The 13582-nt window shown below is 42.2% G+C and overlaps 1 protein-coding gene across 2 annotated transcripts in view; it reads left to right on the top strand.

Annotated features, from left to right (window-relative positions):
* Positions 1-8847, top strand: part of CMTM8 (CKLF like MARVEL transmembrane domain containing 8) — a 44811-nt gene extending 35964 nt beyond the window's left edge. The window contains exons 4-5 of one of the 2 annotated variants that reach the window (XM_040353082.1): positions 4785-4904; positions 8461-8847. In XM_040353082.1, coding sequence (XP_040209016.1) covers positions 4785-4904; positions 8461-8598 — 258 coding nt within the window. In that variant the 3' untranslated portion in view covers positions 8599-8847. The remainder of the gene's footprint in view (positions 1-4784; positions 4905-8460) is intronic. The other variant, XM_040353083.1, reaches the window with a different exon arrangement.
* The last annotated feature ends 4735 nt before the right edge of the window (positions 8848-13582 follow it).

Below are 13582 nucleotides of genomic sequence, written 5' to 3'. Positions count from 1 at the left end.
TGGCAAGTGGACAATCCGCAAGTTGTGGCAAGTAGACAATCCGCAACTTGAGGCAGGTGACGTGGCAAGTGGACAATCCACAACTTGTGGCAGGTGACATGGCCAGGTGACGTGGCAAGTGGACAATCCTCAAGTTGTGGCAGGTGTTGTGGTGAGGTGACGTGGCAAGTGGACAATCCACAACTTGTGGCAGGTGACATGGCTACACAAGCACTAACTAGTGTAAACTAACCTTTGGGAATATAATGTAGAATTGTATAATGATTTAAATTGTTAAATTGTTGCAGTTTCTATATCATTTGCCAACTCAAAGGATGATTAAAGGAATTCTGTTTTTTTTTTTTTGTTTTTTTGTTTTTTCAGTGTGCAGTGCCTGCACTTGTGTTAATTAGAAACCTGAGTCCCCAAAAGAACTGTTAATGTAAGGGATTTAAAACATTTAATTATAAGGTTGTACTAGTCTCTATTTCATATTGTGGATGTTAAAAGCGGTTATTATCGTAATGATAACAGTCCTGTCCCAGTATCGGTGGCGGCTGGTGCTCAAAATATTTGGGGGGGCGCAAACGAAAAAAAAAAAAACAATTGCAGTCTCACTGTACCTATCAATTGTCACCACTGTGCCATGTCATCAAATGCAGTCACTGTGCCATCAAAACGCAACCACTGTGCCATCAAAACGCAGCCACTGTGCCATGCCATCAAAACGCAGCCACTGTGCCATGCCATCAAAACGCAGCCACTGTGCCATGCCATCAAAACGCAACCACTGTGCCATGCCATCAAAACGCAGCCACTGTGCCATGCCATCAAAACACAGCCACTGTGCCATGCCATCAAAACACAGCCACTGTGCCATACCATCAAAGGCAGCTACTGTGCCATCAATTGTCACCACTATGCCATCAAACAGCCACTGTGCCCCCACTTGTTGCCACTGTGCCCCCACTTGTTGCCACTGTGCCCCCACTTGTTGCCACTGTGCCCCCCCACTTGTTGCCACTGTGCCCCCCCACTTGTAGCCACCGTGCCCAGTACCCCCCCTGGCACTTACCTTTATGGCTTCTACGTTCCTCGATGTCCCTCGTCCCGCCCTCGATGATGCTTCAGCCAATCAGGTTCCCGAGGATGAGCTTCAGGAAGCCGACTACAGCCTCAGGGCTATACTCGGACAGCCTATCAGGGCCGCTGGCCCTGATAGGCACTTCCACACAGCCAGTCAGCTGCCGCTATTCAGCTGACCGGCGCTCCACATCCGGCCAGCTGAATAGTGGGCGGCAGCGGCGAAAATATACAGATTCATACAGTGTATGAATCTGTATATTTTACTGGCTGTGAGCGAGCCAGAGGGGGCGGCGCTCCTGCGTCCCTATGGACGCACCGCCACTGCCCAGTATAATGTGCCATACAACCAGGACTCAACACAACCTTCTAACTGGTACTAGGTCACACAGGTGGTTGGTTTTTAACATGTTGGAAAATTACTTTGCACTGTAGTAAGCATTTATAATTCTTGAAATCCATTATGATTAGGCCAAGAAGTTTTATACTTGTTAAGTAATTCTAATGGAGGTCATATAATTGATGTGCCCCAGTGTGTATGTGGACAGTTTTTAACGGCTTGGAGTACATATGGCTTTGGGTCCATTCCCAGAGTGAAATTCAACTTTTGATTGATTCCCATAAAGAAAGGGTAATTATGACACGGACATTTTAAACAAGCGAGAGTGCAGCCTATAGAGCACAGGCCATGCACCTAGAATCCATTAATGATATATGAACAGGTAATATAACAATCATAGCTCGATTTTCATAGCTGGGTTCCGCTGTGTAGTTATTGTAACAATTGTTCTTATTAGAATTCTCCTCCTCTCAAGTGCCAAGGCAATTTTTTTTTTTCCCCAACTGCCTGTGACCACTCAGATCAAGCAAGAATGGATGTTCGGAATACCATTAAGGTCTCAAACTGTGAGCATGCCATGTTGTAGCAAGCCGTATATGGCATATGCTTTATCGCTAAGTAAACTAAGTGTATTTGCAGTACATTCTGCATGCATTAGACATGTTTTGTGAACTGCCTTGTGTAAGTGAAAAGAGTTCTTGTAATTTAAAGTAAACCATTCACAAACCTTGGAAGCATATATTGAAAATAATGTATAACCCGCGGTTGAATTAATTTAAAATGCATGTCAAAGCCATCAAGAAGTAAAAGCAACTGAATTTATTTGCAAATCAAAACTTTTCTGTGAAGAGTTGAGACAAGAATCTCTTCCATCTCAGTTTTACACAAGCACTAACTAGTGTAAACTAACCTTTGGGAATATAATGTAGAATTCTAAAACTGCAATGTCTGTCTGAATGACAGGATGACTTAAATGGTTAAATTGTTTGATGCAGTTTCTATATGTAGCACTACCCCCGAAGGAGCTGCTGGTTTAGATTTGGGCCTGCACGTTACCCAACTTTATTTCGCACAAACTTGCACAGGTAGAGGGATTGAGGGTCAGGGGAAGGTTCAGGCACTCGAATGCAGATCACTAAGGAACTTTTTAAAACGTCAAAAAGTCGCGCTCACCCGGCTAGGCCCCTCTCACTGGCCTAGCAGCCGGGGATGATGCACAGACAAAAGAAAGAAAGAATAACAGTGTCTGCCACAGACTTTAGCGTAATAGAAGTGTTCAATAATCCTCTGCCACAGGATTTAGTATTCCGATATCCAGCCTTATAGTTTAGAGCCTTTAAGCCGACCCGGCACACTGTAAGGTAACATAGGCTACGGTGCATCCTCTAATAAAGTCACCAGGCCTTCCCTGAGACACCAGCCTTCCACTTGGTCCTCTCCAGGACAGGTCTTCCCCTGGTTTCCTCCATTGAGTGGCTTCCTCCCTTAGGACAGACAGCGCAGGACCACCTCCAATGTGTAGGCCCCAGTCAGGACAAATGGCCCTACATGGCATGGATGCAGCCTTGGGCCAATGTGGCCCCGCGGCTGAAATCAACCATCACATACCCTGAGCCCGGAGGGCCACAAGGCAAAAACCCCCTAAAAATGGTGTCTGCCCTTATGTGCCCTTCCCTAGCATGCCCAGCAGGGAGACCACTCCCACTGGTCTGTTCCCAGGGAAAAGCACCCAATACACTCTGGCCAGCTTGTATTCAACATTGGACTGGGGTGGTAACGCCACATACAGGCAACAGTGGAAAGTCCTTCAAACGCAGCCATAGCCGGAACAGAGGCTGTTTTAGCCTTAATCATATCAAAGTCTGAGCTAACTACCAGCTCAGACATGCACTAAATTTAAACATGGCGCCTGGTCATCAGGAGCAGGGCGCTACATATATCTTTTGTCAACTCAAAGGATGATTAAAGGAATTCTGATTTTTGCAGTTTGACAGGTTTATTTAAAAGGATTTGAATACCCAAATGGGGCAATATTTAAAGGAAATCTATGGTCACCGCATACGATTCATTTAATAACATCACCATTGTAATGGCAAAACAAACGGTTATTTTTGACATTTCAGTATAGGCTAACCTGAAAAATCTTTTGTATTGTGAGTTCTACCTGTCTACTGGCCCCTGGCCATCTCCTTGAACTTCCTGGGTTCCCTGCATGCTTTGCTGCTTCCCTTCTGTTTATGTTCAATTTCCAATGACTATATATCCCATGGTCCATTGGTGCCTGCAGGCAGTGATTTCTATACGGGCTCTGCCTTCTGAATCTACTTCCCTTAGCACCTCTGTAGTTAAAAAGGCAGGCTCTGTAAATTATGTTACATGGCAGTGCCTATCAACATGGCATAATGTATTTGTGTCACAGAATTTGAGGAAGTAACTGTGTGGGAATCTTTGACAAAACAATTTTACAATTTCAGGATCGTAGGCTAGAAATAATTTAAATACAATGTGGAAATATATCATTTTACATTCAGACCATAGATATGCTTATTTTGCTAAAGTATGTTGTATAATAAACTTGCCATGTTTTAGTTTTTTTCATGAATTACTGTCACGTTTTTCATCTCGGTGGTGCTGGTCTCCTCAAGCTCCGTCATGTTTGTCTACATGCACTCACTCCAGCATCTGCCGCACATACTTTCTCTGGAATAGCTTAATGCTTATTTACACTAATCACTTTTGCTGCAGCAAAGTTTTTTTTTTGCTTTTACTGCATGAAATATATGCCAAGTAGAAAGCCCATTTGTTCCTCTGCAGCTGGCTAACATGTGAGTTGCAGTTGGTGTGAAAGACAAAGGGAAACTATATGGGCCCATTCACACCTACCAGTGTGCCTTACCTTGCAAACTCAATGCACGTGAAACCGTGAAAATCCAGCCTAACAGATTTGGCAACCGTGAACTATGTGGGAGCTTGCAGTCAGTGTCACCACTAGTGGTGGATGTATCAGTGGCCAATGTAAGAATACAATTAGGAGACCGTTACCCCATTACAGTATATACTTGAACAATTACAAATGTTTGGATTACTAATATGCTTTAAATTAAAATGTAAAAAGATTAAAGACAACCTTTTAAAATTACATTTTCATATAAAATGTTAGTGATGGTCCCATGAATGCACCATTTGCCAAACAAAAGTAGCATACTATAAAATTATCATTTGCCTACAACAATAATAATTGTTGCACAAATTCAAAAAATGAGTGAGCTGTTGTGTTTGGATTTCCATTCTATACTTTTTTATTTTTTGTTGTTACAATTTGTACATGCGTTTTTTGTGTTTACTGCAAATGTCCTTAATTTTCTTGTTTTGCATTTAACAGAGTCTATGTTTTTATGGAAGTGCCTTTGTTTTATACCTCATTGCTGCTGTGGTAGATGCAACTTCAATTACCAAAGAAATCCTCGATAATCACAACTACAATAGTTGGACGGCGTCTGCGGTGAGTTTTTTTATTTTATTTGTTCGGTCTAAAAAATGTAATTTTGTCTTTTTTTATAAAATTAAAGTATGAAAGGGGGTGGGTCCAACTTCCAGCATATGGGGAGGCATCTCTAGTGAGTTTCAGCCGTGTCCATGCCTCCTGCACAAAATCCAGTGTATACTTTGAGGTGATGCCTCTTTGCTCTGAGGAAATCTCCAAATACGCAGTAGATCTTGGCATGGGCAAAATGTGGCTCACCATAACAAGCCAAAAACACCAACAGACAAGCTTCCCAGATTCAACCTCAAAGTGACCAAAATAGTGCCCAGTGAGTTCCAGACCTTTATGGCTAATGAGTAAACCAGTTTCCTCCTGGAGACAACTTTGAACTCCACGGCTTTGTCGCCTAAAGGCTAACCACCACATAAAAGAAAAATGTCACCCTGCTGCACCCACCTCTGCTGCTAATGGGGCCTTTGCAGAACCAGGATTCTTGCAAATCCAATGATGCCAAACTGCTTTTTTATTACACAGAATTAATCTGTGAGAATAGAAATGTCCTTCTTTTAAAGCAAAAAATTTCAAATTTTACACCAAAGAACTGACACATAGGTTGCCACCAAAGAACTGACACATAGGTTGGACTTGTGTCTTTTTTCAACCTCACCTACTATGTAACTATGTGACACAAAGCAGCACATCTGAGGGGAGACATGATCACCAGTGTATGTTTTGATATCAAAAACTCTCTAATGGAACTTGGAAGTTCAGGATACCAAAATCTGAGACGTAGAAGATAAAATGAGAGAACACAATATTCGATTCATAGGCCTCCTGGAGGGTTCAAGGGGTATGTTGGCTAAACGCTTTCTGGAAGATTGGCTATGAAACAATATTCAGACACCACACCTGTCCAAGCTTTTGCCAAGGACTCCTCGCATACTGTCCATGTCATGTCCTCCTGGAGCTCCTCTGCAGGCCTTGACTGCTAAACTCCTACACTTTTTCGACACTCTCTCCTTGAAGCAGCTAGGACCCTCCAGTATCTCAAATTCAATGGCAGTCATTCCATTTTACCATGATTTTCTGCTTTCACACAGCAGAGGGCAGTCCTACTGAAAAAGTTGCTCCATGAGTACAGCTTACCTTACAGCATGATGTACCCTGCTATGCTAGTTGGGCGCAAGCCCTATCTTCACTTTTCCTGCTGTGGCCAAACAGTGGCTCAAGGGTAGGGGCCACAGTTGCTTCCAGGACTGACCTCACTCTGGCCACATGATTTCACAACTCTTCAGACTTGGACTATAGATTGTCTTTTCCTAGAAGACCCAATGGTTTACAAGGAAATGTTTACAGGGAGTACAAGATTTATGAAACTCCATTAATACTATTCAGCCTGGCAAAAGATTGAACTTTTTATGGGCTTTTAAAGAATTATTTTTTTTTTTTTTTTTTTTTTTTTTTTTTACAGACGTTAAATCTACCACAATACCCATAATAAACTCAAATGCCGCGTACACACGACCGTTTTTCGTGATGAGAAAAATGCATTTTTTTTAATTGGTCATTAAAAATGACTTTTTTTTCTCTTTCTCTTTCTCTTTCTCTTTTTCCCATTGCTGCCGGTCAAAACTTTCCTATCCTGAACGTGATTCTTCTGCGTTCAGAAGAGAGAGGTTGAATTTCACCTAACTGCAGCAGCTCCTAAACTCTGCTAAAAGCCTATGTGAACATCGGCAAATACAGTGGAACCTTGGTTTACGAGTAACACGGTTAACAAGCATTTTGAATAACGAGCAACTTTAAAAAAAAAACTCTGACTCGGTTTGGGAGTGTTTGTCTCGCAAAACAAGCAGAATTCAAGCTAATCGGGCGTGCAGTACCGCATTTGGCCTGAGGTGTGGGGGCGCCGCAGCTGATCAGAGCCGTTCGGAAATGCTCGGAAATACTGTTTCCGAGTTCAGCCGAGCTGTCCCCGGGCCTTTCCTTGCATTTCCGAGGCTCTCCGGCGCCCCACCTCTGGCCACATGCGGTATTGCGTGCCATAGAAGTCAATGCGGAACACAAAATTTTTGTTTCCATTGACTTCTATGGGGAAACTCTCTTTGATATGTGAGTGCTTTGGATTGCAAGCATTCTCCTGGAACGGATTATGCTCGTAATCCAAGGTTCCACTGTACTCTGTTATGGGGATGAGTTTAGGAGCTGCCAGTGTACAGGAAGCCTGACAGAATGGTCTACTGTGCAAACGGGTGTTTAGAATCTTCGTTTTAGTCATTGAATGAATGTTTGTTTCTTTTTTTTTTCTATCATTTTTATTAGAAAATAAAGTCATTTTGAGATGGTGACAAAAAAACTTTGTGTAACCAATGACCGGAAAAATACATGGAATGCAACATACATAATATTTTGTCTACTTCTCTGCCTGTACTTAAACTGACTTGTATTACAGACTTTGATGGAACAACTATATTGTTATGTGACCCTTGTAAACACTGGTAGATCTGTTTTTCAAGGTGAATCAAAAGCAATTGAAAAAGTAAAATGAAACTGGATGTGAAGATGTTTACAGTAACTGTACTTGATAATATACATGATGTTAATTTTATGGCACTGTCCTCTTCACAGCACATAAAACACAACTGAATATACTCTCAAATCACCCAGATGTAAAACCAATGCTTTGTCCATAAATTTCATATATGCATTTCTAAAAGGCAGACATTTCTGCTAGAGCAATCCTATGCTACACTGCATAATGTTTGTATATCCAGAGATCAGTATTGACAAGGTCGTTGCTGAACCAAGCTGGTGGTAAGACACAAGGTTTGTGGCAGGGTCTGTATGCTAGATCCAAATCTCTGTAGATCACCGCAGACATCCAGAAAATGTAAGTGCTTTGTTATGAAAATAGTGACCCATTACTGTCACTAACCAACATTTAAGTGCAGTAGGTATAGGATCTGGGCCAGCAACCATGGAAGTTGATTGCTATATATACTGTATATGTGAATACCATACAGGAGTTGAGTTGAAAAGAAAATGTCATCCTTTGGTAGGTTAGAAAAAATGGCAGTGGCTTGCATCAGAAAACCTGTACACTATACCGCCGGGATTGCCGTGGGAATCAGCCGCTAGCGGTGCGGTATTAACCCCCGCTACCGGCCGATAAAGGGTTATTACCGCCCGCAATGCGCCTCTATAGAGGCGCATTGCGGGCGGTATTGCCGCGGTTTCCCATTGTTTTCAATGGGAAGGAGCGGTATACATACCGCTCCTCTCACAGCTCCAAAGATGCTGCTGACAGGAGATTTTTTTGTCTCCCGCCAGCGCATCGCCTCAGTGTGAAAGCCCTCGGGCTTTCACATTGAGTATGCAGTGCAGGAGTTTTTCAGGCGGGATAGCAGCGCTATTTTTAGAGCTGTACCACCTGAAAAACTCCTCAATGTGAAAGGGGTCTTAGTCGTTGCCTTGAGGACTGGAGTTGAAAAACACTCATCTATAGATTATATATAGATTAGAGATATATATTGTATTATATTCATTTTATTGGTTGTTGTTTGTTTTTATTTAGGAATTCCTATTTTTCTCGTTTTCAGTTCTTTGCATTCCTGGTCACCATATGTTACGCTGTAAGCACCTATTTCAGTTTCCGCTTCTGGAGAATACAGAGTTAACATCCTCGCAACCACCAAAATTACAAATTGAATGAAGCCACAGTTTGTGCAAGGAGCACTTTAACGTCATTTTGTCTGGGTTTTAGATTTACTGTGTAGTTATTAAATATATGGAATTTAGGTACATAAATATTTTGCAATGCCTATTTCCTAAAGTAAAAAGGTGTTTGTTTGGATGGATGTCTGTTTTAAGTTCTGTACTTTATTATATAATGTGAAAAATTACTTGGTTCAAAATATATATTGTGCCACAAAAAGCTGTAATAAAAGAACTGGTAAAATTATGCTGTCAGTTGTTTTCTGCTGTGAATGTGCTCATTACACATTATGCATTTCTGTTTTATTAGTAAGTGTATGGCAGAGAGTTTAGCACCAAGTCTGCAAACATTTCCCTATTCTAATCAGTTTGAAAACAAAACTTCTGCTTATTTTTATCCAAGTAATTTTTGTTTTCAAAATCAAATATAATTTATTGAACGATGAATTAGTTAAAGTGAACCTGTCAGGTGTTCTGAATGACTAGGCTAACAATGGTGTCAAAGCAAAGACCGTGTTTTCTGTATCCCGGACACACGCTGTTTAAACATTTGTTAAAGGGAATGTATAGCAGTAGTGTTGTGTGTATTTATTTATTTTATTTATTTAATAATTATTATTATTATTCATTAATTTCAATTTTTATTATTTTTTTAATGGTCAGGATTTTTTTTCCCCAGGAAAAAGATGAAATCTTGCATGTAAAATGTTTTCTAGTCTTTTATCTAGCCATCAGGTTGAGCTCTATGGTTACTTTAACTTTCGCCCTACCCCTGTTTAGAAAGAGCCTGTGGTTTATAGATAAAGGTGACATTTACAAACGGAACTGAGAATACTAATTCTTTTATTGAAAAAAGTTCAGTCTGAGTATCCATTGAGAAGGGACAGCAGTATCTAACAGGGAGCCAATTCAGCTGCTTGATCTCTTTAGCTTGCACCTAGTACCCTGGGAACCCTTTGTCACGTATTCATTTTTTTTTCTTGGCTCTGCATTATGTCAACTCTGCCCCTCAACCCCCATTGGGACAACCCTTAACTGGATCATTAAAATCAAGGTGCCTGCACATCCAGGTGTTATTTTATCCTTACTCTGGACTTCCCTGGATCGTGTGTGTGTGTGTATATGTATGTTTTTGTTTTTACTCTAGAGTTGGGTGACTATTTTGTTGGGAGTTCCTGGTGCCAATGCCTAAAAAAAAGGTCATCCCTCCTGTACAGGGGTCAGGCCCCATCAGTTAAACAGGGGGCAAAGAGGCAACTCTTCAAATGCCTTTTAGGAACATGCACAGTAATTCAGGAACTGTCTGTCAGCAATTGCATAAAAATCCCCCATGCCCCATCACTTCAGCAGCAGGGTCTGGGGACAGAAAGGGGGCTATTTATTTTCAGGAGCAGGTAGAATAATCTTCCCTGCCGAGGCTCCCAAAAGTTTAAATTTGAAATGTCTTCCTCTTCTTCTATATCCTGCCACTGGGCAGGTTAGAACTTTAATTGTCAAGAGCCGCATCACACAGAATTGCTACGCTCGCTATGAAATATGGTTCCCTCTTTTCCCAGTCCCTGCTGCTGAACTGATGGGGTCCGGGCGATGACGTAATTGGGGGGGTGGTCCACACTGGGTACCGGCACTCTGGGCTTCTGGCTGGCTGATATTTTGTGTTGCTGTCATTGCCTGTCTGCCAGCCAGTAGTGGCCTGTCCATTTAGGGGAGCAGGGCCGCCCTATCCATGCGTTCGGCCCATTAACCTACATGCAGGCCCCCGGACGCATGGATTTCAATGGGGTGGTTTTTTTTTTGTTTTTTTCTTGAAGCACATGATTAGAGTCCGAGCCTCGAATTGGCTTCAAATAAAGGTGGGCTCGGGGCGCAGTGAGTCCACCCACTTGTGTGGACAATAGCAAATCAATATTTGCTATTGGCTTTCTGATTTTCCTCCCCTGCCAATCAGGAAACCGCTCCTGAGAACCGATTGGCCAGGGAATTTCAGGGCCCACTTTCTGTTTTGGTAAAGAGGAAAAGCCCCGGCAACTTTTTTCCACCTGAAGGTGAAGCCTGGGCTCTTCCCTTACTGCATCTCAGCTCCCATCTGCCTCCTCAAGGTGCGGCCTCCTGACTATCTGCAGCAGGGGGGGGGGGTGGCTTGTGGTGATGGCGGCAGTGCGAGTGAGGGTGGGGGGTTGTTTCCCACCCCCCAAAATATTGAGCACCACTGCTGGCAGCAGTAGTTCAGAGCCAATTGGAAGACTCCTGTCACATGGTACAGCTGAGGGAAGACTTTCCTCACTCTGAACTGCCTCTAATCTGCACTAGGGTGTGTACTGGGGGTTTAAACTGATTGGGCCTATTTTGGAGAGTGTCTTTACTGAGGTGTTAGATGAGATGAGAGTTAAGGCTCGTACACACGGTCGGACATCCAACAAAATTTCCCTTGGATTTTTGACTTAATTGATTTGTCCGATCACACCCATAGCATACACACACTCGGACTTTTTCCTCAACCAACACGAACGTAGTGACGTTTTAACGTACGGCCACGCGATTCAAAGAGGAAGTTCAAGTTTCGTACGTCCCGCGTTGCGTTCCATCAGCTACTATATAGTTAGTTTACGTTTCGTGTGAGTGCTTTCCCGATTTCCATTTTCGTGCCTTTTTGCTCGTTACTTTGCGTGCGTTCGCTCGATAACGAGATGTTGCGGAATCCAGCGAGAGAACGGGCTATTTATGGTCTTGGAGTTCTGGCTATTGCTCAAGCCCGGACCAGGACCAGGAAGAGGAGGACTGTTTGGACCAAAAATTGGTTGCTTCATCGGGACCAATTTTCACATATGGCATTGCTGAGGGAGCTGCAGGAAAATAATCCGAATGATTTTCGGAACTATCTTCGGATGTCCGATGCCTGCTTCCAGCGTCTTCTAAACTTGCTGTCCCCATATATTAGCAAGAAGGACACCTGTATGAGGCCTGCTATTCCTGCAGAGCAACGGCTCATAGCCACTTTGCGATATTTGGCGACAGGGAGAAATCTACAGGACATAAAGTTTACTACTGGGATCTCTCCCCAGGCTCTGGGACACATAATTCCGGACACTTGCTGTGCCATTATTCAAGTCCTGCAGAAGGACTATATTCGGGTAAGTTTTTTTCTTTGTTTTCACATTTGATACACTTCATGATTTCTCCAAAATATTTTATTAGTACTTTGTCTTATTTGTATATATTATGTTATTGTCTACCCTCTGGTGTGACAGTCACAAAACCCCAAGTCGGTTGCAACCTGATCCTTCATTGGTTCACCATATTGGTCCCATGGCAAAGGAGAGAGTTCTTACCACTTGCCAAGCTTTAAGCATTTAACATTATCTACACAAAATGTATTTAATCTGCCACCAGAGGGAGTCATGAAGCATATTATTTGCTCTGCTTCTTAATTGTTATTCCACAAATGTTTTGATATATTTTAGTGTTCTCTTGCCCCTATAATGTATGTTTTCAAAATGCTGATAATATTTTCTGCTCAAGTCTTAACTAATTTTTCTTTGCTTCACTCCACAGTTTCCTTCAAACCGTGAGGAATGGCAGGATGTTGCAGCCCAGTTTGCCAATCAGTGGAATTTTCCCAACTGTGGGGGTGCCATTGATGGCAAACATGTCCGAATTGTTCCTCCACCGGCCTCAGGCTCTTTTTTTTATAATTATAAGGGCTTTAACAGCATAGTTCTGCTTGCTATTGTTTCAGCAAATTATGAGTTTTTATATGTTGATGTCGGTATGAATGGTCGTCATTCTGATGGAGGTGTCATGGCTCATACCGAATTTTATCAGCGTCTTACGTCTGGCACCTTACATTTGCCACCTGCGCAGGACAACGTGGAGGGCCTCAACTTTGTATTTGTGGCAGATGAGGCGTTTGCTCTTGGGGAACATCTTTTGAAGCCCTTTCCAATGAGGAACCTCACTCGTGAGCAACGGATATATAACTACAGACTATCTCGTGCCAGAAGGGTGGTTGAAAACGCCTTTGGCATTTTGTCATGTCGTTTTAGGCTTTTTCTGACTGCCATTCACTTGGCGGAATACAAACTAAATCATGTTGTTTTGTGCTGCTGCATCCTCCATAATTTTCTACGGAGGAATGCTGCTAACTACATAGGTTCCGGGCATACTGATGACCCCTCAGGTGGACGTCCAGCTGAAGATGCAGTGATGCCAGCCCTGCAACAAACTCGACCTGCTGTCTCCTCCCAGAATGCCCGTCTGGTGCGGGAGCAATATATGGAGTATTTTGTGGGTAGAGGGGCAGTGCCTTGGCAGCAAGATGTCCTTTAGTTTTTTGTGAACCTTTAGGATGTTCCTTTTGAAAACATTAAATTTGTTTACAAGATGCTGTTATGTTTGTTTATTACTATTATTTTACTGATTAATGAAATGTTGCTGTGATTACCATTAAATATTTTAGAACAACCAAATGTTTAATTAGCCTTTCTAAAGTTACAAACAGCTATGTGTATTATTATTATGCCTTTTTGTTTCTGATACACACCTTTTCCATATGCAAATATACTGGTAGTAGTGATCAGATAAATAATAATCCACAAAATGTTTCAAAAAATATATTTGTTCAATCCTGCACAATCCAATGTCACTTTTTGGCAGTTTACAAAATCAAAAAACATTGTTAGTTCAGGAATAACACAATTGTGTATTATTTGGGTAAAATGCTAAACATGCATCTTTTCAAACTCAGCCCTAGACATAGCAAACTTTTTTACATCAAAATTTTTCCTTTTTCAGCTTTCTTCACGCAACAAATAAAAAATTAGCAATGTAAATGTCTGTCCAGATGCACTTTTGTTCATTCTGTGTTCCATTTTTGGGTGTGGCAAAAATGCATGCACAGTGGTCTCCATGCGCCCCGTGGGTTGTGGTTGGCTGTAGCTCACAACATGTAGTTAGCCTTATCACCGGAAACGGACTACCATGTT

Source organism: Rana temporaria, chromosome 5 (genome assembly GCF_905171775.1).
Source record: "Rana temporaria chromosome 5, aRanTem1.1, whole genome shotgun sequence".
Taxonomy (NCBI): domain Eukaryota; kingdom Metazoa; phylum Chordata; class Amphibia; order Anura; family Ranidae; genus Rana; species Rana temporaria.
This window is presented reverse-complemented; position numbering and strand designations above follow the sequence as displayed.